The sequence below is a fragment of the Diadema setosum genome, chromosome 4 (assembly GCF_964275005.1).
Source record: "Diadema setosum chromosome 4, eeDiaSeto1, whole genome shotgun sequence".
NCBI lineage: Eukaryota > Metazoa > Echinodermata > Echinoidea > Diadematoida > Diadematidae > Diadema > Diadema setosum.
The window spans coordinates 45,034,462-45,056,915 of NC_092688.1; the positions used below are offsets into that span (position 1 = coordinate 45,034,462).

Sequence of the window (22,454 nt, forward strand, 5' to 3'; positions counted from 1 at the left end):
GTATAAGAATCTAGAATATAGAATCTAGACCATCTAATTCTACAAACACTAGATCTACATACAAAATATGTGCTTTCTGAAAAAGGCCTATTAAAAAAGCAGGGTTTTGGACCTTGACTTTATGACTTATGACTTGCAAAATTTTAGTGTCTTCCTTGTTTACAGATGTTGGACCTGAAGTAATACACACTATCCTGAAAAATTACCCCACATATTCAGTGCGTGCACTTGCGTGTAGAGTGAATGGAGGTGGTGTGACACACGCAATGAACAGATACTGTGCAAAGTGAATGAGTGGGGTAATTTTTCACGATGATGCCAAGTGATGATTTCACATTTGAACACAGAGGCATTGTCCTTTTAATCACATACATGTAATGTTTGATTGTTTGTCTGCTTGTTTGTTTATCCATAGGAAACTCACTTTTGACTTGGTAAGGAGTGAAGAAATTGAGGAGCAGCAGATCTGAACCAAACTACTTTCTGCTCGACTGAGTGAAGTTCCCAATGCTGTTTGAGAGGATAAGCTTGTGATGGACGTACATGCTGTGCTTTTAAACGGCTAGTAGTGCAGCCCTCTGGAGGCACAATCATGCACAAACTGACAGACGGAAGAACGATTTGCTCACAGAGAAATGAACTCGCACGATTGGACTAATGTGACACCGTTGTAGGTAGCTATTTGATGGAGCTGGGTGCGTGACTTTTGACTGCGTTGAACCATGAACCCGGGTAGCCACGCCCGCCAGCTTGGCAACGTGAAGATGAGCAAGGGCATCGTGTTCCCGCCCCTCACGCAGGCTCTGAACCACACCAACCGCTCCTACTTCCAGGAGCACAGCCTGATGGTACAGGGCGACGCCCTCCAGAACTCGCCCATGTCGCCCAGGGGGCTGGAGGAGGAGCTCCGGGGTCGTCGGGGTGCGGTGACCGGCAGGCCGGTGACCTCATCGCGGCTCGAACAGGCGAATGTCAAGTTGGCAGAGGAGCTGAAAGACTTACAGGTAGGAAATGAGCCACTTGAGAGTTTCACCAGGTTTTGATACAGTAAAGGATCTGTAGCAAATAGTGATTCAGATGTTTACTTTTCTACACTCAAGTTTGAAAGCATGATTGTGTACAACGTAGCATGTATGTTAATTATCACATCACAAGTTAATTATCACATCACAAGACATTGCATGCTCTCTGGATCAAAAAGAGCAGATTGATGCAGTTGCTCTAGACTTCTCCAAAGCCTTTGACCGTGTCCCCCATGAGCGCCTTCTCCGGAAACTCCAGCATTATGGGATCCATGACAGCCTCCTTCAGTGGATCAAAGTTTTTCTCACGGAAAGGTCACAACGGGTTGTAGTTGACGGAGAGTCATCCGAATGGGTTCTAGTCACATCTGGGGTACCGCAGGGTACGGTCCTCGGTCCGCTTCACTTCATATCCTTCATCAATGATATAGTAGATGGGATCTCTTCCAAAATCCGACTCTTTGCAGATGATTGCCTCATATACCGACCTATCAGTGACCTCAATGACAGTCAGGCCCTGCAACACGATCTCAACCAGCTGTTCACATGGGCTGATACATGGCAGATGAAATTCAATACTGAGAAATGTTATCATATCACATTCTCCCTTCGTCACAAAGCCACCAGAAATACATACACCCTGGGAGACACTCCCCTTGCATCTGTACCAGATCTCCGGTATCTAGGGCTAACTCTTTCATCCAACCTATCCTGGCAAAGTCACATCAACAACATCACATCCCGGGCCAATCGGATGCTAGGACTAGTCAGCAGAAACCTACGAAAGACCTCGCAAAGGATCCGCCAACAAGCATACTTCTCCCTAGTGAGACCACACCTAGAATACTGTAGCTCAGTCTGGAACCCACATACAAACAAACACATTTCCCAAATAGAAGCCATCCAAAGGCGAGCAGCAAGATTCACCCTCCAGAGGTATCACCGTCCAGACAGTGTCTCTTCCATGATTGAACAACTTAAATGGGAAAGTCTGGAGAGGAGAAGAAATGCTGCTAGCCTCTTCCTCATGTACAAAATTCAGCACAACATGGCAGCCATCAATGCACAGCACTACACATCACCCATGATTGTTAGCAACACACGACAGTACCATCCAAACAAGTTGCTGGCAATTCCTACCCGAACCCAACTCTATCGGAACTCATTTTTTCCACGCACAGTAACTGCTTGGAATAGGCTTCCTAAAAATGCCCTTGAAGCCACTTCATTGGAGGCCTTCAAGGGAGCTCTTCCACTCGGCATCTAGACTGAGGAACTGGATTTTTACTCGCACCATATATTTTTAATGCACCAACAAGCATGCACTGCAAATGAGCACCTAAGTTCAACTCCTTAGCACTACATCCTGACTTAGGGATCCTGCTGAGTATCTTCGTAGAAGTAGAAGTATGTTGATACACTGTACTAGCATGTACATCAAATCCTTCTTTGAGAAGTATCCTATGGGTGACTTTTATCATGGAAATTTTATTCAGTACCCACTGGAATGTATCCCTTCCAACCTTTTGGAGTCAAGATTTTCGGATCATGTTGGCATTATACGAAACTCATTGGGTTGCCCAAGGCAGTGATTTACAAGACATGTCCTCTACATAAATGTACACTGTACATTTTTAAGCAGTCAGTATGTTTACAGAAAAAAAACCATTTACATTTGCAGAAGGAGGCAGTGTTTAAAGTTTTCTAGTGCATTTGATGCACCAACATCTGTACACAATGTACAGGATTCGTCTTCATTTCACATTTCCCTACAGTACCAATAATCTGTACATGTACTCTATGTCCAACTTTACATGTTTTTGCCAGATGCAGAACATTTACAGTACATGTCCACTGTTCTCAAGCCAAAGAAGAGTACACTTCATCTGTAACTAAAATCAATGAAATGTAGAATTGTACTACTCAGCATGCTTGCGTCTACAATCTATGACTGTATACATTGTACATGTATATCAATGTCCCTGAAAAAAACAAAACAAAACAAAAACAAGTTGTGGATCATGGAAGTTACGTGTAAAATGCTGCTGCACTTGACTGAACTTATTTGCCATTAATAGGAATAAGTACATGTAATGTGATGGCATTTGTTAAAGTGTAGACTGCTTGACATAACTACATATACTGTACATGTACATGAACATCTTATTGATTAACGACCCGGTAGTGTTGGCATTCATAGAGAGGGAAGGCTGACCTGGTTTGAATATATCTGAGAATCTCCGCAAAGAATTGTGTAATGCTTATTACTGATCTCTATTTACATGTATTAAAGCCAAAGAATCTCGGCCGGAGTTGACTGTTACTGATGAGCGTACGCTTCATTGCAGGTACTTGCTTAGCAGTGCTGTCCATGATTTTCAAATGTACCCCTGTATACAGCGAATAGATCAGTCCACCCATGAATCTCTACACTGCTGGGTCTTTAAGGTGTAGAAGCGCACATACAAGTTTGTCAAAACCTTGATGTATATATCAGATCAGATCCGTCTTTTTATGTTTCTTTCTCTTGTTTTCTTGTTCACCTTGCCAGAACAAAGAGAAGCAGTACAAGAACAAAATCCACAATCTCCAGAAGGCAGTGGAGCAGCTAAGACTGGAACTCAGGGACAAGGAAGACAATGCGACACAGGCAAACCTCAAGCTGCAGCAGATGGTAAGTTTTGGGGTTCAGCGCACACAACCACTGCCAAACCTGCTGACATAATACTCGGTGTGGGACACAGATGCATTATCCTTGTCCCTCAATATGTAAATCCCTTGTCATTTCTAGACTTCCTTTGTTTATTGTAATTCTGTGCTGAATGCATGTAGCATGGCTTGAGGGCCTGAGAAAAGCTACAAATGTGTCATTTCCAAGAAGCTGATTAAAATCATCAGCAGTTTAAAAAAAAAAAAAAAAAAAAAATTATTTTGTTTTTATTTCCACTAGTGCCAACTCAACACATATTTTGTTTTTCATTAGGTTTGAGTTTATGTCATGTTTATCAGTATAGAATTGTATGTTGCAGGGCTTTGTAACTTGTAATGAAATAGCATACATTGTCAATTACTAGCATGATATTGTGTTGAAAGAAACATGAAAGAATAGTATGATGAAAATTTTCGGGACAAATTTACTATTCCAAATGTAGTTCCTTGATCTGCTCTATCATTCAGAACTTGGCTGGAACTCTGAAATGAGTCTGTTGTTGGCATTGTTATTTTATCTCAGGAGGAGCACTATAAGTTGCTGTACGAAGAGGAGAAGTCAGCCCACGAGATCACCAGGCAGAGGCTCAGCCAGACGCAGCAAGAGTTGGAGGAGAAAGAGAGCTTTGTAGAGGCCCTGAAGGGACGGCATGAGCAGCATGTCTCAGAGCTCAAAGATCATGTGAGAACCGAACTGAAATTCTACTGCAGGGCCACCAAAAGTCTCCCAGATTCTGAAGTGGGCCGCATTGTTGGACAAAACATTCAACTTTACTGCGCCTCAATGTTAAAAAAAAAAAAAAAAAAAATGATTAAAAAAAAGAATTGTAGGAGCCAAAGTGTGCCTCAGATTTAAAAAGGTTGAGAAGCACAGGCTTAAAGACAAGAGTTCTATGTCAGTTGTAGGCATCGGATTGACAATTAACACTTACTTGCAACTACATGACAGGCACTCTTTAAATTCATCAACTGAATGCATAACTAGACAAATGAATTAACTTATTGCCTGTATACTTGCCCAAAATACAACCAAAAATGAAAGATGCTATAGGTTTAAAAGTTTTCAAATGATAATTGCCCATGTAAAGCAACTGTCATTCCAAATTTTTGTATGTGATGTACAGTAGGCCATACAATATTATGTCATGAAGTTGTTAATCCAGTATTACTGAAAATGAAAGAAGAAATCATGTTAGGGACATACGAGACCACAAATTATGTTCAACTTATTCAAATAATTACAATTTATGTCCTTGATTCCTGTGTTTCTTTCAGTATGAGTCACAGTTAGCTGGTCTCAGGGCAAAGATGGAAGCGGAGATTGCGGACCGGGACCGTCGCCTAGACAACCTCAAGAAACAGATGGCTGGTGCTCTCAAGGAGAATTCATGGTAGCCACGCGATTACAAGTGACATAGATATATTGACTGCTCTCAGGGGTATAAAAAGGCAAAGACCCTAAATTCATATCCTGTACAGTCAGTGAATGTAGCAGCGTTAGTAGACTACATCTGTGAAGTTGTAGGAAAATCCAACAATCCATACAAAAGTTACAGATTTTCAAATTTTTTATTGAATCCAAGTGCTGTCATCACTGGATACGAAGACTACAACAGTCAATGATGTCACATTAGTGCAAGGATATAAAGAAAGCAAGAGAAATCCATGTATTTCAATTTCTCTGGCATAAAAAAAGTACACTGACTTCCCTCCGTCAGAAGGTAGGAAGAATTATATTTTCCGTAACGAGGGATATGAGAGTTCAGAGTTTAATCTGATTTCAGACTTTTTTACTCTGCCCAAAACCCACTTCTCATACTTTTTAGCTGTTCAAATGCATTGAGATGTTCACAGTGTATTTTGATAGGTTTCGCTTTCTTTTCAGACTTTCTTCTGCAAGCACTCTCACACCCATACTTAATAAATGTCAGTAATAGGTCAGATGAATGTATACTTTTCATGACAAAGATAGATTTTGTGGGATTCTTGTCATAGTTTTTATGTCAATCCACTACGGGGCATCATTAACTGTTTACGCGTTCTTATCCAGCAGTGACAGTGCATGGATTTAGTAAAAAAAATAAAAATGTGAAAATTCATAACTTTTTGGTGCACTGTCTGCTTTACTCAGACTTCACTGATGTGTGCTTATACTACTTCTTCATTTACTAGATCTAACTGGGGATAAATTCCCAAATATTTACCTCAAAAGGTAATCAAGATTGTAGATGGCAGTTTTTGTGTGGTATGTATGTAGCACCATTTAACTGACCAAACATAACAACCAGTTCTTGCTGTACAGTATAAGCTGTTTAATTTTTGCGAATTTCACGAATCTCAGTTGGATCGCGAATTTAACAGCACGCGAAAATGTCGCAATCCTCTAGGGAAATAGCGCATTTACATTAGCGTCAGCGTCAGTTCGCAAAAATGTCTATGACCTCCTCATTGGCAAAAATATCTGTACGCGAAAAATCCGAAAATAACAGCGTATACAGTATACCACAAAGTGTTGTGTTGTAAAAGATATTGATATTTACCTGGAACAGACCACACTGTTGTGAGTCATTGAATTGTTCATGAATCTCTGTACCTCATTCAAAGACTGTATCTTAATTGCATTGATTTGCTGTGTAAGCTTGATGAATATTCCCATCCATAAACCGTGGGTTATGCTTCATAAGCTCAAGACGTGATAATGGGCTTTTCTTTTGAGAGTAAACCTCTGCCTGTCCAGTGGATGAATAATGGTACAATGTATGTTCATTTTTGTTTAGTTTCTATTCTTATAGCATATTGACCTTTTGATATTGTAGTGGGAAGATAAAACAAGGTAGAAATCAGTTCATACCTTGCACATACCTTTTATCTGACTTTTTGATACACAAATGCCAGCTTCTGTGAAAAATGACTTGAACTTGCAGAATTAGGCTTGTGAACATTTGAGGAATGAATCAAGAGAAATCATATTGTGTGCTATCTTAGACTGAGAAAGTCTTCAGTGTAAAACATACATTGGTAGGCTGTAATCTTCTGGTTTCTTCATAATTATGTGTTTTCTTTTTCTTTTTCCATTTAATAGTAACAATACCCACATGCTCAGACTTTGCCTCATAGGGTATGGAAATGTTACCCTTTTTTTTTGTTAACAGGTTTATTTCATTTTTTTTTCCCTCCACAGGGAGCGGCAGCAGCAGCTGGAAGAGCTAAGCAAAGAACTAAGTAAGATGTCGGACGAGGCCAACATGTTGAAGATGAAACTTAAGGCCATGGCTGCCAAGCCCAAGGTATAGTTGAGGGGCCAAGAGGAGATATCTACTGGATGCAGATCTCTTTCACCGTTCGCTCTTACCCCCCCCCCCCCCTTTTTACTCCATATTTTATATATTTGTTGAAAGTCTATCTTTCAATATTTGTAACTGCATAGATTCAATCGATATATGCATCTCTCATGGTATTATATATCTTTCCATGCGCTCTTGCGTGTGTCTATTTATTCATCTGTCAATTTAGTAAAGCTGATGATGGTACCCTGTAGACTTTTCTTCTATTTGTCCTCACTCTCTTATTTTACATATTCAGTAAACTGTACAGATATGTTATTCTTTATATGTTGAAGAATAGTCCCAAGTATGCTAGCATGGATGTCTATGGGAAAGGTAAAATCAGCTCTTCCTACTAGGTATAAAATGTGATCTCTCTGTATGTCAATGGCCAGTTCTTTCTCTTTTTATTTATTTTTTTTTCTGTGAAGGACTTTCTTCTTTCTCTTTATAAATGTAAGAATGTGTTGTGTAAATTGAAAACCAATACTGAGCAAATGTGTGTCTACCAGTGTTACATTACATTTGATTCTTTATATCATTTTTGGTTTGATTTGTGTAATGGTCTTTCTGTCTCCTGCAGTCACTGGACAATTGTGAGAACTGCCCCGCCCTCAAGTCTCAGCTAGAGGTCAAGCAAAAGATGATCCTCGAAAAGGACCTTCAGATCAAACAGCTCATGGGGCTCTGCAAGAAGTTTGAGACACAACTATCACAGCAGGTACAAACTTCTTACACTCTCAGTGGTAATACTGTCATAAGAGTTTGTTCTTGTTTTGCTTATGCAATCCAGAAGTGTTTGATACGTACAGATTTAAGACCCTGTGATTTAGATGGCTGTAAATTCATTAGAGGTACCGTATATAGTTACGTATGTAGTTCTAATTGATGTTTATGTCACAATCAGTGGCATGTCTGTACAGTTAAAGTCCCCTCCATATATTTGACTTCATATTTCATATGCACATGGATTCTCTTGTGTTGTGATACCATTGATTGTACCTCCAAGTTCTTCCTGCTACGGCTCTCTGTTGTTGTCTTTTTTTCACTTGCTTGTATTTCTTTGTATTACTGACTGGTGATGGTGTCACTGCCAAAGCTCTTTAACCTGTTGAGGACGAGTCCCGAGTATACTCGGGCAGGTGTATATGGTAAATGTGTGCTGTAGCAAAATCAGTCGGTCCTAAACGGGTTAAGGCAAAAGTTGTGTTTGTGGGAACACTGGTGGAGGACCCTAATGTTTGCAGATGGTTAACCTCCTAGCCTGAATTGTTTGGGGATCTGTGTTTATGTTTTATTTACTTAACATGCATGTCATACACAGATACCGAAAGCTTTTTAGCATTCACAAATCTTGTTTTTCACACCCAAATTTCAAACTCCATCAAAAAATACCGGCTTGATTATTGCCTTGCACTTTAAGCAGTGGCTGTCAGTGGGAGTGGAATTCTAACAGCTTCACTTGACCTATAGCCAGTGGCGTATCTAGGGAAAACGGTGCCCGGGGCAAGCGCGAAAATTGCGCCCCTAATTTCTGAAAAAGTGTTCAACCCCAACCCCATCCTGGTAGGGACTCTAAAAAGAGGTCCACATGATATACTTTTTGAAGCACCTAAGAGGCACCAGGGGTCTTTTGAGGGTGATTTAAATGAAATAAATTTTGACAAATTTTGGCGAGCGAGCGTAGCGAGCGAGCCGAAAATTTTTGTATTTCAACTTATAAAACATGGAATTCATGTCATTTTTTCTTATTAAATATTACAATTCTAATCTAGACATAGTAATGGCCTTATAGATAACGATTTATACCAACAAACTAAGGACTTGAAAAAATACTCTAAATTAGTATAATCACATGCGCGAGTGAGCCGAAATTTGTATATTTCTTCGTCATCATCACGTTTTGTTCTTATCTTCTTCTTTTTTTGGATAAATTTTGGCGAGCGAGCGCAGCGAGCGAGCCGAAAACTTGTATTTCAGCTTACAAAACATGGAATTCTTATCGTTTTTGCTTATTAAATCTTACATTTCTAATCAAGATATAGTGACGGCTTTAGAGATAACGATTAATACCAACAAACTAAGGACTTGAAAAAATACTCTAAATTATGCGCGAGTGAGCCGAAATTTGTATATTTCTGCGTCATCATCACGTTTCGTTCTTATCTTCTTCTTTTTTGGGATAGATTTTGGCTAGCGAGCCGAAAATTTTTGTATTTCAGCTCACAAAACATGAAATTCTTGTCTTTTTTGGCTTATTAAATCTTACAGTTTTAATCAAGATATAGTGACGGCATTATAGATAGATAGCGATTCATACCAACAAACTGAGGACTTGAAAAATACTCTAAATTAGTATGCGCGAGTGATGAGCCGAAATTTGTATATTTCTGCGTCATCATCACGTTTTGTTCTTATCTTCATTTCTTTTTTTTTTTTTTTGGCGAGCGAGCGCAGCGAGCGAGCCGAAAATTTTTGTATTTCAGCTTACAAAACATGGAATTGGGAATTCTTGTGTGAACACAATAAACATTGTTATTTGTCCGCGTCATCATCATGTTTTGTTTTTATCTTGTTTGATTTGGTTTTCTGCGCCCCCCCCCCCCCGGTCCGGGCGAGTTTTTTTTTTTTTTTTTTCCTTCTTCTTCTTCTTCTTCTTCTTTTTCTTTCTTTTTTTTTTCTTCTTTTTTTTTCCCCCGTTTTTTTGCGCCCCACGGAGTGGCGCCCGGGGCACGTGCCCCCCTTGCCCCCCCCTAGATACGCCACTGCCTATAGCCAACCCTCTGTAAACTCTAAAGGCCCAGTAGAGTTTGGATTCAGTCATACATGGCTCGATTCAGTCACTGCCTGATGGTCTACATTCAAAAACCAAGAATAGCACCGGTCAGCAAACGTGTGCATTGAAATGTACATTCATCAGTAACATTCTTCTCCAGCCGAGATTTTTCAGCTGTGCATATACTTACACGGAGAACAGTGATAAAACTGTACACAATGTGTTCAGGGATTCTCTAATATTATATCCAAGATGGACCCTCCTGCCTACTCCATGGTATCCCCATGCTGCTAGGTCTTAAAGGACAAGTTCACCTTCATAAACATATGGATTGAGAAAATGTAGCAATATTAGTAGAACACATCGTTGAAAGTTTGAGGAAAATCAGACAATCCGTTCAAAAATTATTAATTTTTGAAGTTTTTGTACAGCCACCGCTGGATGAAAAGACTACTGCAGTGTATGATGTTATGAGTACAATAAGGAAAATATAAAGAGAATTTCACAAAATTTCATATTTTGGAAAAAGTATACATTCCCTTGACTCGTTACTGACATATGTTATGGGTAATATTATTCCCCCTGCCTTTAGAAAGAGGCAAGTCAAGTGCTCTTTTATTATGCGAAAAAGGTGAAAATATGTTGAATTTTCTTTACATTTTCTTTATACTGCTGTACGCATATGACATCACAAGCTGTAGTAGTCTACTCATCCAGCAGTTCCAACACAAAAATTTTTAAAATTCACAACTTTTGCATCGATTGTCTAATTTTCCTCAAACTTTCACTGATGTGTTCTACTAATATTGCTGCATTCTATCAATCCTTATATGTTAATGAAGGTGAACTTGTCCTTTAAGGCCATTTCTCGATTCAGGTCGGGGCGATAATTTTCACAAAGTCTGTGATGCTGATCTTTGATCTACAATCATCAAGGGGATTATCTAGTCACTCTGCTGCTGAGGACTTCTTGTATACCTGTGACGGCTGAAAAGTTGCTCAAAATCAGCACGTCTCGTAGAAACACAGGAATCCAAAATGGATTCACTGCAACTGTGGAAGAGCTGACACACAGCATTGCAGTCACACGCATCCTTTTGTGTTGCTCTCTGTACTGTCTCATGGTTTAGGAGTATGTGTGTAGGAAGTTGCATTAACTTGTTGATTTGAGGTCTTGGTTTCATCTGGTGGGAGGTCTTTTTGAAGGAGATTGAATGTGCTCTTGATTAGGAAACTGTCAAGGGTGTGTGTACACAATTTTCCACCTCTCTATACATGTAGATGCTACTAAATTCATTTGCTCTTCCCCACAACTGAATGCCCTTGCCATTTATGCTGTGTTTACCCAAACATATGGAAGGTCTGAATGATTATAAAGTCTGTTGTGTCAATGAAGAGATACAACTCTTGAACAACTGAGCTGAAATATTTTGTGGATGAATTTGTCATTGAATGTCAAGGCAAGCTGCTTCATAGATGGCTTTATATAAAGGAAAAGTGGCAGGCAGTGGTTTTGTCTGATATATGCAGTTTGTTTTGTTTTGTTTTTCTGTGATTTGTTTTTTGTTTTATTTGTATTTTGACAAATCAACACATGCTCGAAGTTATCGCACATTACGTATGTATGGGTTAATGCAAATCAATGTTATTTTGTACTCATGCAGTAAATCCTGCCTAGGTCAAAATCTGATTTGACCAAGCAAAGCAAGCATGCTGACTCACTAAAGATGGAGAATATTTCATCATGTGGACATTTCTGCACCTTATATTCTCTTTTATGCCAGCAGAAAAATACAAAGAAAAATAACTGCGCAGTATTCTGCCTCCAAGAAGCTTTACTCTTATCTTTATCATGTCAACAGAGCTCTAGTAAAAGGGAAATCAAACAAACCATCTCATTTATCAAGGTGGAAGATAAAAAAATGTGCAAAAATTCCATTTTTACTGAATGCATGATCATTAAATATGACTACTTGCGCAAGTTGATTTTTTGTTTTCATTCCATAAGCCTGGAAGAAAAATGCAGGATTTTAATGTGTTTTTGTCTGTCTCAGAGTTGACTATATCTGTGCTCTCTCCTCCATCTCTCATGCTCTCTTATAGAAAGTCTTGAATGAATGTTATGGCTTGGTACACGGAGGTGATGTCTAGTCTTCTAATGCTGTGTGAGTCAGCTTCAATATTGAGTGCCTCTACTGCCCTTCCTATCCTTTCGTGTCTTTTGCTGCTTGTCATTCCTTCCCTTTACATCATTTCCTTAATGCCAGCATGTGAGCTGTCGTGGTGCTTCCACAAGCTTTTAGCCTCTGGTGTAGAACTTCGGGGATGTTTGATGGTTTACTGGAATGTTTTATGCCTTAATGCAGTGTGGTGCAATGTTAACCCGTTGAAGATGTACTGATTTACCTACATGTATAAAACACATTTCTCATATACCCCAGCCCAAGAATACTCAGGACTACTAGTAGTCTACAATGGGTAAAAAACAAAAGTGTGCCTATCACTGCATAAGGCTTGAGAAAGTCCTCAGGAGTAGGACGAAAGCTTACCCACTACAATTTAAGGTTGGTAGAAGCTTAAATTTATTGTCACCCCCAACCGATGAAAGTTTTTAGTATTATTTATTCATCCTGTTTGCCCATTGCAAATTTGTACCAGTGCTTGTAATCTGTCTATAGTGGGCGACTCTAGGATGTGCCAAAATCATCTCACTGAACTAAGTGCTAGAATAAGCCATGCGATAACTTTCACTTAATACGTAAATGCATGTATTAAAAAGAGTTATGGAAAATGTGAAAAATTCAGTTTATGTAAAAGAGCGAGGGGAAATTTGATGTCCAGTTGTTCAAAAAAAAACCATTATGTGATATCAGTTGTTGAAAAAAAAAAGGCATGTGATATCAGAAACCATTTGGTGGTCTCAAAAATTGGGGGCATGAAGGGGTAGGGTTCTTGTATCCAAATTCCTACCCTCTCCTGCTGTTAGCCCACCTGTTTGGTTTTTTTTTTTTGTTTTTTCCTGTGTTTGCCCTTCTTCCCATCCAGACTAAACAAATTTACCCCCAAAGCCCTGTCTGGCATCCTCCATGGATACCTTTGCTCATATTGACATAACTTCCAGCATCAATTTTGAGTGTTTATCCTTTGCTGGATCCATTCTGCATGCCCTGCTTTCCTTCTTCCTGTCCATCATGCCTTATACAATATCTTCCTTGCCCAGAACATGGCGTAGGTGTATATATAATAATGTCATGTGCGTGAGAGCTTTTACGAGATTAGAATTAATTAAATCATGTCTCTGCAACATGGGAACACCTGATTTGTACATGTACAGTTGCAAAATAAAAGTAATCCTTATAATTTGATTGAAGACGTAGCAAAATTTCAGGCTTTGCATTTATATTAGATGTCTAATGTAGTTTTCCAACTTACAATGTACCTTCCAAAAAGGTCGTCCACATAACTAATGAGGAAATCCACTTACGAGGGCACCCTAACATAGAAACAGGGCTCTGACATTAACCTGTTTAATCTGTTCTATCTATCTTCAGCTCAGGTTTAACCTTGCAAAGAACATACAATACCAGAACTAGATTTTCTGAGTGACAAGCTGAATTTCATCAGACAGTAGCAAATGTTTGTCAGGATTCATGTAGACTTAGTTTCTAGTGAGCTAGCTTTACTTGCTATGATGTGATATATCAACTGCTTCCAATTCCACTGCAGTGACATAGTACATGCCTCGTACGTGAATGATCAAATGACAGAAGAAATTCATGTCCTGCGTGCTCCCAGCTTTACGTATGTGCAGTAGCCATGCAGAGTAAATATGCGTAGCTCAGTCAATTGAATGTCATGTAAAGTAGATCAATTAAGTCTTAGAATTGCTTGTATGACTTGAACACATATTAGTACATCAGAGAAACATAGTTCTAAGTTCAAGTGGTGATAAAGAATCAGGAAGTATCCTGATATAAAATAAAGTGGACAGCAGAACATGAACTCACTTGATTCATGTCACATTATCTCTCTGAAGCAGCCATGTCAAGTGACTAACATATTGTGCGACTGAAGAGGCTCTTCAGCGAATGAAGCATACAAACTTTATTCCCGAATACATTTAACAGTTAGTTTCATATGCTGCAAAAGCAAAGAAATACTTTATTAAGTATTAATTCCACTAAGCTGAAAATTGAAAAATACAAAACTGTGCAACTATTAGAAACCATAATTATGTGGCCTGCCTTTTTAGTATCAACATGTATATTGATAAACCTGCCCTGTTTTGTATACACTGTAGCTGCATTGCAAATAAGAAAGTAGTTATAACAAGAGAAGAAAGATTGAAGTTATCTGAATAAGATGCAAAGTCGTAACATTTCAAATTTGCAACGGGTGGTCTTCCTGGCTTTACACATGAATTTGATACGGCACCGTATGATATTATGCATCCAACTACATTCTGTTGTACACCAATAGGCATACAGTTTGTAACTTGCATACTTTCATGTGGGGGAATGTTATGTTGGGATTGCACAAGACAGGTGGAGGAATTTTTCTCTCCTCCTTATGGGGATCCAATAACCCATCAATGCACACATTGCTTCATACGATGTAGTGAGCTATTCAGAAACCTCCCCATTATGTTGGAGTCATTCAGACCATAGTTAGGCACGAATCATGGGAGCACAGCTCCGCAAATCCGCTCGGCAAACATTCAATTTACACCCTCTGTGTGTGCTGTGAACACATTTCCACTCAGATCAAATGCACTCTCGCTGTTTGCAGATAGAGTTACGGAGGATGAATTTCACTTATAGCCCTCCAAATTGTCGGCACACCATTCTCACAGAGTGCTAAGAAAATCCCCATGTTTGAATGGGGAGGTGAATGTAAGGGGGAATGAAAATGAAAAGTCACATCAGTATGTAACATTTAATGTTAATGTTAAGCAAATTAAAAGCAAAATCACAAAGCGCTGCATGAGTGTTTGTAGATCATGCAGTATGGAAGCATCTTTAGGCGATCTTTTTGTTATGCTTGTTCTCTTTGATTAAATTCTAATGTTTAGTTATGGTTTTATTTCGTTCTGCATCTTTTGTACATGAAATATTACTAAAATTCCATTCAAACGGAGGTGTGCAAGATGATATCTCTTTTGTGGCGTCCCCATACTTGAGATTACAAAGAAGTAGATATCAAAGGATGTTAATGTAACAGTACATTTTGCTGTACTACGTACCTGTATTTTGTGCTTTCTCTGAAGTGAATGAAAAGTGTATATGGCTCCCTTTAAGAAATTGCTTTAATTCCAGGGATGCAAAGTAAGAGGCAAGATATAGAAGGCTACAATGTATATCATCCAGTATTGCTGCTGCAATATGCAATGATGGTTAGAGGCAGTGTTGTTTAGTAGTTGTTTGTTTGGTAAAAAAAAAAAAGAAATGAAGAAGGAAGAGCATTTAACTCATCTATGGGAATGCAAAGTTGTTTTAGAATATTGAATACAGTATCTCTACGTATTTGAAATATCACAGAAATAATATTCGGTCATTACTCCGGCAAAGGCAACTGAACGTGTAAACTTTAATATCATTAATCATATTGTATTTATCATCATTACTATTATTGTAAAGTAGTTGGAGTGGTACACATACACTCTGTAACTTTCCCTCTTCCCCCTACCCTTCCCTATTTCTCTCTTTCTCTATTCCCTATTCTATCCAGAGTAGGTAAGCATATAGTCTCCATACCGTCAAGCCTCGGCTTATTTTGGAGACCGTTCTGTTTAAGTTACATAAGCTGTTTGTATTTGTCTTGTATAATTGTACTAAAAACTATATGTCGATATACTGTTTGTCATAAATGACATGTACATAATCATACCTGATGTAACGGAATTAAGCAGAAATAAATCAAATCAAATCAAATAATGTCAGTGTATTAGAACACCACAGGGCCTGTTTCGTTGAATGATAAAGATGCAGTTATTGTCAAGTTGCAATGATTGTACGTAATTACGAAGGCAGCAGTTAGGAAAGGGCCAATTAGTTGTAAGGGGTATAGGGTGTAGAGATTGTCACTGCCAGCAACTGCAGGTTACTGCAATTAACAATTGTTGCAAGCAGTTTTGTGAAATTGGCCCCTGGTCCTCTGAGTGATGGAAGCTCTAATACAGACGACTTACCAAATGTTTTTAATTGCACTTGCCTTGAACATCTTAATCAGTTAAATTCTAAATGTAATAGAGTAACTTCTACCATTTATTTGTTCCATGTGCATCTCATGGGTGGGGGGTAGATACTTAATGGCATCTCTTTTCTTTTCTTTTTTGTTTTTTCCTATTTCTTTTTTCTTCTGTAGCACCTTCAAGAAATGCACAAAGGCAGTTGTTCTTACATGTAGCTCAGTGCATTGATTGTAATTTTTGTGTTGATATTTATTATGCATCATTCATTTGTAGTATGTCAACTATGCTTGGTAAGTAGTAGTGGTGATTATAATGACTTTTGTTGATGTTAAATTTTTCTCTGGTTTTCGTTTTTGTATGCTATCCACAGGACACCATCATGAAGCAGTTTGCACAGGACAAGGGCTTCAAGACAAACTACCTACCAAAGAAATGACCTCCCGTGAGGAATAGTGACCAGTCCGTCCCCATGTCATCTCTGTCAAATGGCCAGCATGGTTGAGCATTGGTCAAGATGGTCAGAGGACACAAAAGACATCACTTGCCAATGGTCATTAAACTGCCAGTCTTACCCTTGCTTTCCGCAGTCCGCCATCACAGTGATGTGTGTCTGTATGACCACTTCAGCCCGCCTTCTTCGCCGATGGGGATTCTACAGAGTCGAGAGCTGAGGTGTGTCCAGATCTGCCACTAGTACCTCCTGGGCCTCGTTTCATAAAACTTGTTATCAGTTACAAGTTGTTATATAGTTGTGACAAGCTACGTACTGAAATCCTTGCATCTGATTGGCTGAGAGCAAATTTGTCATAGAAATGTGGCAGTTGTCACTGATAAGTTTTATGAAACGGGCCCCTGAATTTGAAGTGTGAACACAGCGCTTAAGAGCAGCAAAAATGTATTAGGTATTGCCAAGAAGATGTCATAGAGTTAATGTTCCTTCATTTAGTGCAGCGTGTTCAGACCTGTGTGTGGTGTGATGGTCTCTGATAACACTCTCTTATGTCTCTACAAAATGGTACACAAGAGTGAGTTTAGAGTTTGGGCTTTCTTTTCGTTTCCATTGCGTACACGTGTAAGGCCAGTTAACATGCGATTGAGAGCTTTGATATTCTGTGTTTCGAAAAGGGGAAATGTTGAAGTGGTGGTTAAAATGACCTGGGAATCGTTGACAAGGAGGATTAAACATGAAATATGATTGAGACTGGAGCTATACGAATCAACAAACATCTGTAGACTTTGAAGTTTTATCATATTTTGACTGTAGTCTAAGGGTCTGGTTTGGTACGCTTTGGTTCAATTCGCTTTGGTTCCCTTTTGAGTGCTTGAACACACACAAAGTGAGCAATTTACTCATAAGAGAGGAAATCTATTTGCAGTTAAGTTACTGATGCCACCGTCATCTTGTTATGCAAGTTGAGTGCATTACTGCAAAGTTGCATGATGCAAGCGGACCTATCTGGTTTGTGTGTCTTGTCAATCATTTGGAATTGAAGCAAACAGGGTTTGTTCATTCCATACTGCTGCAAACAGGAGGTGAGATACAGTGTAGTGTAACCATACTATCACCATCCCACAAATCTGGGATCGTTTCATTTGTGACAATCTCTGCCGCGTTATCTATCCCAATTGGTGCTTGTTCAGAATCTCAGCAGTGTTTGCTGGCGTGGGGTCCAATTTTGCCCTCCTTAGAAATGGGAAATCAGTAGATGGTGCTATCATAATGGTAGTATTCTTGTTATTGCTTGTATCACCGGGTTTGGTTTGTTTCCCTTTTGCCTGTTGAGAACGAGTCCCGAGTATACTGGGGCAAGTGTCCATGGGAAATGCGTGTTTTAGCAAAATCTGCCCGTCCTCAACTTGTTAAACATAAAACTGGAGGAGAAAACCAGTTTTCTTTGATGGACTCGGACATGGTTGAACAAAGGGGGGGGGGGGGAATTGTGCAAAAAGAAGAATGGAATAAAAGAAAAAAGAGAAGAATAAGAAGAGGATGGACCAAAGAAGAAGAAAAAGCAGAATACTTTATCTTTTAGAAGGAGGTGTGTCCTCATAGCTTTGATGCTGCCCAAAGAATACCAGAGTGTAATGTCATAGCCATTCATCACCATGGAAACTGGTTGTAAACAACCTCACCTGGCCCAGTCTGTAAACACAATTGTTTCTAACCATGCTTGCACCTGTTTTTAAACCAAACAAAAGACTGTGACATCATCCCTTTGGTATTCTATTGTGTCACTCAGAGTTGGAATTCATGGTCAACATCAGCACATTCTCAACATTCTCATGTGAATGTGTTGCCAATTTGGCTATTGTTGTCTTCACATTCAGCTTTGTGTCCCTTAGCAGCCTTGCAGTCAAGTTTGTATTGCTAGTTTAGATGAGAAAAATACAGTCTGAAATTGATTCATGTCACATAGCTCAGTTCAGGCAAGCAATTTCTTGTAGCAAATGTTGACTGGAGGACTCTTGGCTATTCTGGAGGACACTATTGTCTTGAAGGTATTGTTTTGAGATTTATTTGAGAGCAAAATAGTGAGTAATTCTTGTATGATTTCTTTGTGTGGACAGTCAAAGTATATGACAGAATTACCTTATCAGCCATGACAATCTGAAATTGTCATGATACATGGTAGTCCATAGAATACCATGATATTGAATGTTTGATGCAGTCACATATGTTTACATGGTAATCTAAGGTCGTCGCACTATATTGCTGCTACATGATGCAATACAAGGTGAACTCCAAATTGCATAATTGACCTCAAGACAATGTCTTCCAGCATGGAAAGAAGTTTATAGAGCGAATTCCATTATTGAGAACACTGTAGATCAAATGACTTGATCTGTTAATTTGTTATATTTTGATTTGCTTTGTGTTGTTTTGTTGTGTTTTTTTTTTCTTATCAAGGACACAGTATGTTAGAATGTTTCAGGCCAGTCTATACACTGACAAAGTATAAGTGTAATATATAAATAAACGTGGCAGTCTTTGTCCATGAAGCGAGGCACTATCAAAGGGGCAGAGGAGATTGTAGGTAAAATTAATTGAATGTATCGTACCAGTACCACAGCTCAGTAGATTGCTGCAGTGTTCTCTTCTTTACCCTACGTTGAGCCTGTTTACATAGCCACAGACAAGCAAAAGCAGTTAGCATGAAACTGCAAACAGCAATTACATGACAACTTGTTATAGTATACAAATAATGACTGCTATGAGGGGCACAGTTAAAAATATGGGCCCAATGTGATGTGAAAACCATAACTATGCCCGAAGCAAAGCTGAGGGCATAGTTATGGTTTTCACATCACCGAGGGCCTACATAATTTTAACTGTGCCCCGAATATCAAGCTGTCATTATTTGTTTTATATACCGAAAATATAGATTCCGAAATATACCGAAAATATAGATTCTAGTCTCTTTTACAGCACTCGTAATCAACGCTGATCGACAGCGCGGCGGTTGTATCATTGGTGCGTACATATGAGTGATCTATGTGTACGGGGTTGCGATTGTCTCCAAACCTATTTACAGGGCAAAGTTGATTCTATGCCCCGAGCACAGTAAATCATGACGTCATTTTGATCAAAAATGGGGCACAGCTATTTTCATGACTCCACTTTTAACCAATCAGATGAGAGGAATCTATATATGAGGTATATAATATGTTCTATCTTTGGACATAACAAATTTCCATGCATATTGCGGTGAACATGCTGGTCACTTTCACGTGAAAATTCAGCAGTATCTCTACCCCACGCAGACCATTACAGTGCCAAGAAGCAGTTACAGCACTTGAATGGCTTTGAGCAGAAGTGTGCCCTCCCCTGTTGTTGATACGGAAAAGCCGGAGCTGGTACCACACAATGGTACATGTATTGATGAAAAAGGCAACAGATGAGGAAAGCCGTGGAATAGAGTAGTCTGTATTTGTGTTTATGAATTCATAGTCACGCCATGTGTGCAAAGCATTGTTATAATTGTGCCAATTCCCACTGTACTTTAAAAATTGTGAACCTTATAATGAGGTGTACCAACTTAATTTGTTTAATCACATAGAAAGAGCTGCAGCAGTGCTTTAGCTTCGTGTTGTTGTTGTTGTTATTGTTGTTGTTGATGTTGTTGTTGTTGTTGACCATCATGGGTGAAATACAAAAAAAGAAAAGAAAAAAAAAGAAGCACGACCAAAACAAAATCTCTGACTCGTTTATATTTATCCTATCACAGGGTACAGATAGAAGGTATGCGCATCTGGTTTTTGTGTACCAAATCACTGTTTCCTACAGTGCTTTAATCTTTGATTACATGGAAGTGTAAAACTGAGAATTTGTACCTAAACAGATGTGACCCTGTACCGACTATCTACTTTTTCCTCAATAAACAGGAATTAACAAGTATTTGCAGTCTCTTTTCTTCCCCTGAAGTGCTACATTTGTTCCGTTCGAGAATGGTAACCCTTGCCAACTGAGTTTTTTTACATTCCAAGTTAGCAGTATTTCTAAGTAGAGGTATCTAGAATTGATAATTCATTCACCAATATTAGTAACTCTTGTATTTTAAAGTAGTAATGTAATTTTAAATCTTAATTCAGGGGCAAAGTCATGTATCTTGATTTTATGTTGATAACAACAACTGACTTGAATGTGGAGTTGAGTGTAGTAATGTTTGTTCATTTTAAAAAAAGAAATCCACCCCCCAAAAAAATAAAATTGAAAAGAAAGAGGGAAAAATATTCCCTACAGAATGATGAAAATGACAAAAACCTGATAAGAAATAAGGAAGATGGAAGATATGGCATTTTGAAATTTCACATTTTTTTTTCGGAAAACATTTCATGACCAGTCTTAATAAATAATAAAGTGAGCGAGGTGATGATGTCATACCCTCACAATTTTTCAGGTATTTGGTCAAAAAAAAAAAAAAAAAATTAGCTAATACAAGTGAAAGCATGTTCCAATACCAAGATACATGTATATCAGAGTTAACATTTGTTCTTTTTTATTTTGTGTGGTTTTAAGACAAGGTTTTGTATTTATACAGCTGAAATATGAGATTTTTTTGGTCATTTCTGTATATGAATTGAGTGAGAAAATATGAGAGCATGACATCATCAACTTGCTGACTTGAATATTCATAATGACTGGTAAAGAATTGGTTTGTGAGAAAAAAAAATGTGAAATTTCATAATGTCACATCTTCCCTATTTTTTATCCAATTTTTGCCATTTTTGTATCGTTTTGTAGGGAATATTTTTCTTTTTCTTTTAAAGTTTATTTATTTTAGGGGTGGATTTCCTCTGTCATGTTGGGCTGCAAAATTGTTTTGAATATGCTCTTACTTCCTGAATGATTTGTTTACTGAGAAATTGTGTATGTTACCAAAGAAGGTCTCGATGTTAAATTCTGTAAGTGATGATACTCCGCCCCTCGTCTTGATCATTATGTTATCATCTTCATTATTTATCAATATCTCTTGTTGTGATTATCATTACCATTTTGTATTGTTATCACACTGATCCTCTCCAGTATTGTTATTTTCATTGTTTACCTGGTTTCTGTGGTTTTGTCTCGGCCATCAACAATCGATATCAGTATTCAGTACGCGTGGAAAAAAAAAAGTAATCATAAAGATCCTGACACTCTCATTGAGATCGATGTGCTCAAATTTTATCTTGGCAGAACAGGAATGCGTCACGTAAATCCAGTATTTTTAGACTTCTAAGGTTGTATTTCCATAACCATTCATCTTACTTAAGGGACTGTTTTGACGTGTAGACTGCCAAGCGTGGATATTTTACAAGCTTCATCGAAGTCATAATGACAATATTTTGTTGTTCATGATTGCTCATGACTTTAAGGAGACGGTTATACCTTAATACTAGTATTCCGTCTCATTTATGTTCGTGACTTTTGCAATGCATGAGTCGAACATCCAGTGTAATAATTTTGAAAATATATTGAAGGTCGTTATTGTTGTCATGTAATTGTACTTTATGGCGCTGTCATGATGTCATATACTTTATGTTTCGTTGTATTGTCAGTACTGCTGTGCGTCTCCTATTGGATATTTTGAAAAGTGAAGTTATTATCACAGCTCTCAGATTGCCAGTATAGTGCCTGCATAGTTCAGTCTCACGGGAAGTATGCAGCAGAACGAGCCTATTATAAAAACAAACTTGCAAAAGGAGAACTCTGAAAGCGGCCAAAGTTACCAAGTGAGAAAGGCGTTGAGTCAACCAGTCACGAAGGCGTAAATTTTGTGAGCTTGTCTTGTAATATGTCGTAAAATTCACTCGCATTAGAGACTCAACGAGCCTGTACGGTTTTTATTATGAACATCCCTGGATGGCGTACATTTGTAGCTTTGTCGTTCAGAAATATTTTTAGATGATTTTCGCGATTGATGCCTTTCTGGTATTTATGTCTTATTGAGTGA

At 38.5% G+C, this 22,454-nt stretch overlaps 1 protein-coding gene across 1 annotated transcript; it reads left to right on the forward strand.

Annotated features, from left to right (window-relative positions):
• Window positions 1-477: 477 nt before the first annotated feature.
• LOC140227332 (uncharacterized) lies at window positions 478-16,935 on the forward strand. Its single transcript, XM_072307749.1, has 7 exons — window positions 478-1,004; window positions 3,574-3,696; window positions 4,255-4,413; window positions 5,007-5,122; window positions 6,913-7,018; window positions 7,638-7,775; window positions 16,391-16,935. Exons 1-7 carry the CDS (start codon window positions 723-725, stop codon window positions 16,454-16,456), a joined length of 990 nt encoding a protein of 329 aa, XP_072163850.1. The 5' UTR covers window positions 478-722; the 3' UTR covers window positions 16,457-16,935.
• Window positions 16,936-22,454: the final 5,519 nt, after the last annotated feature.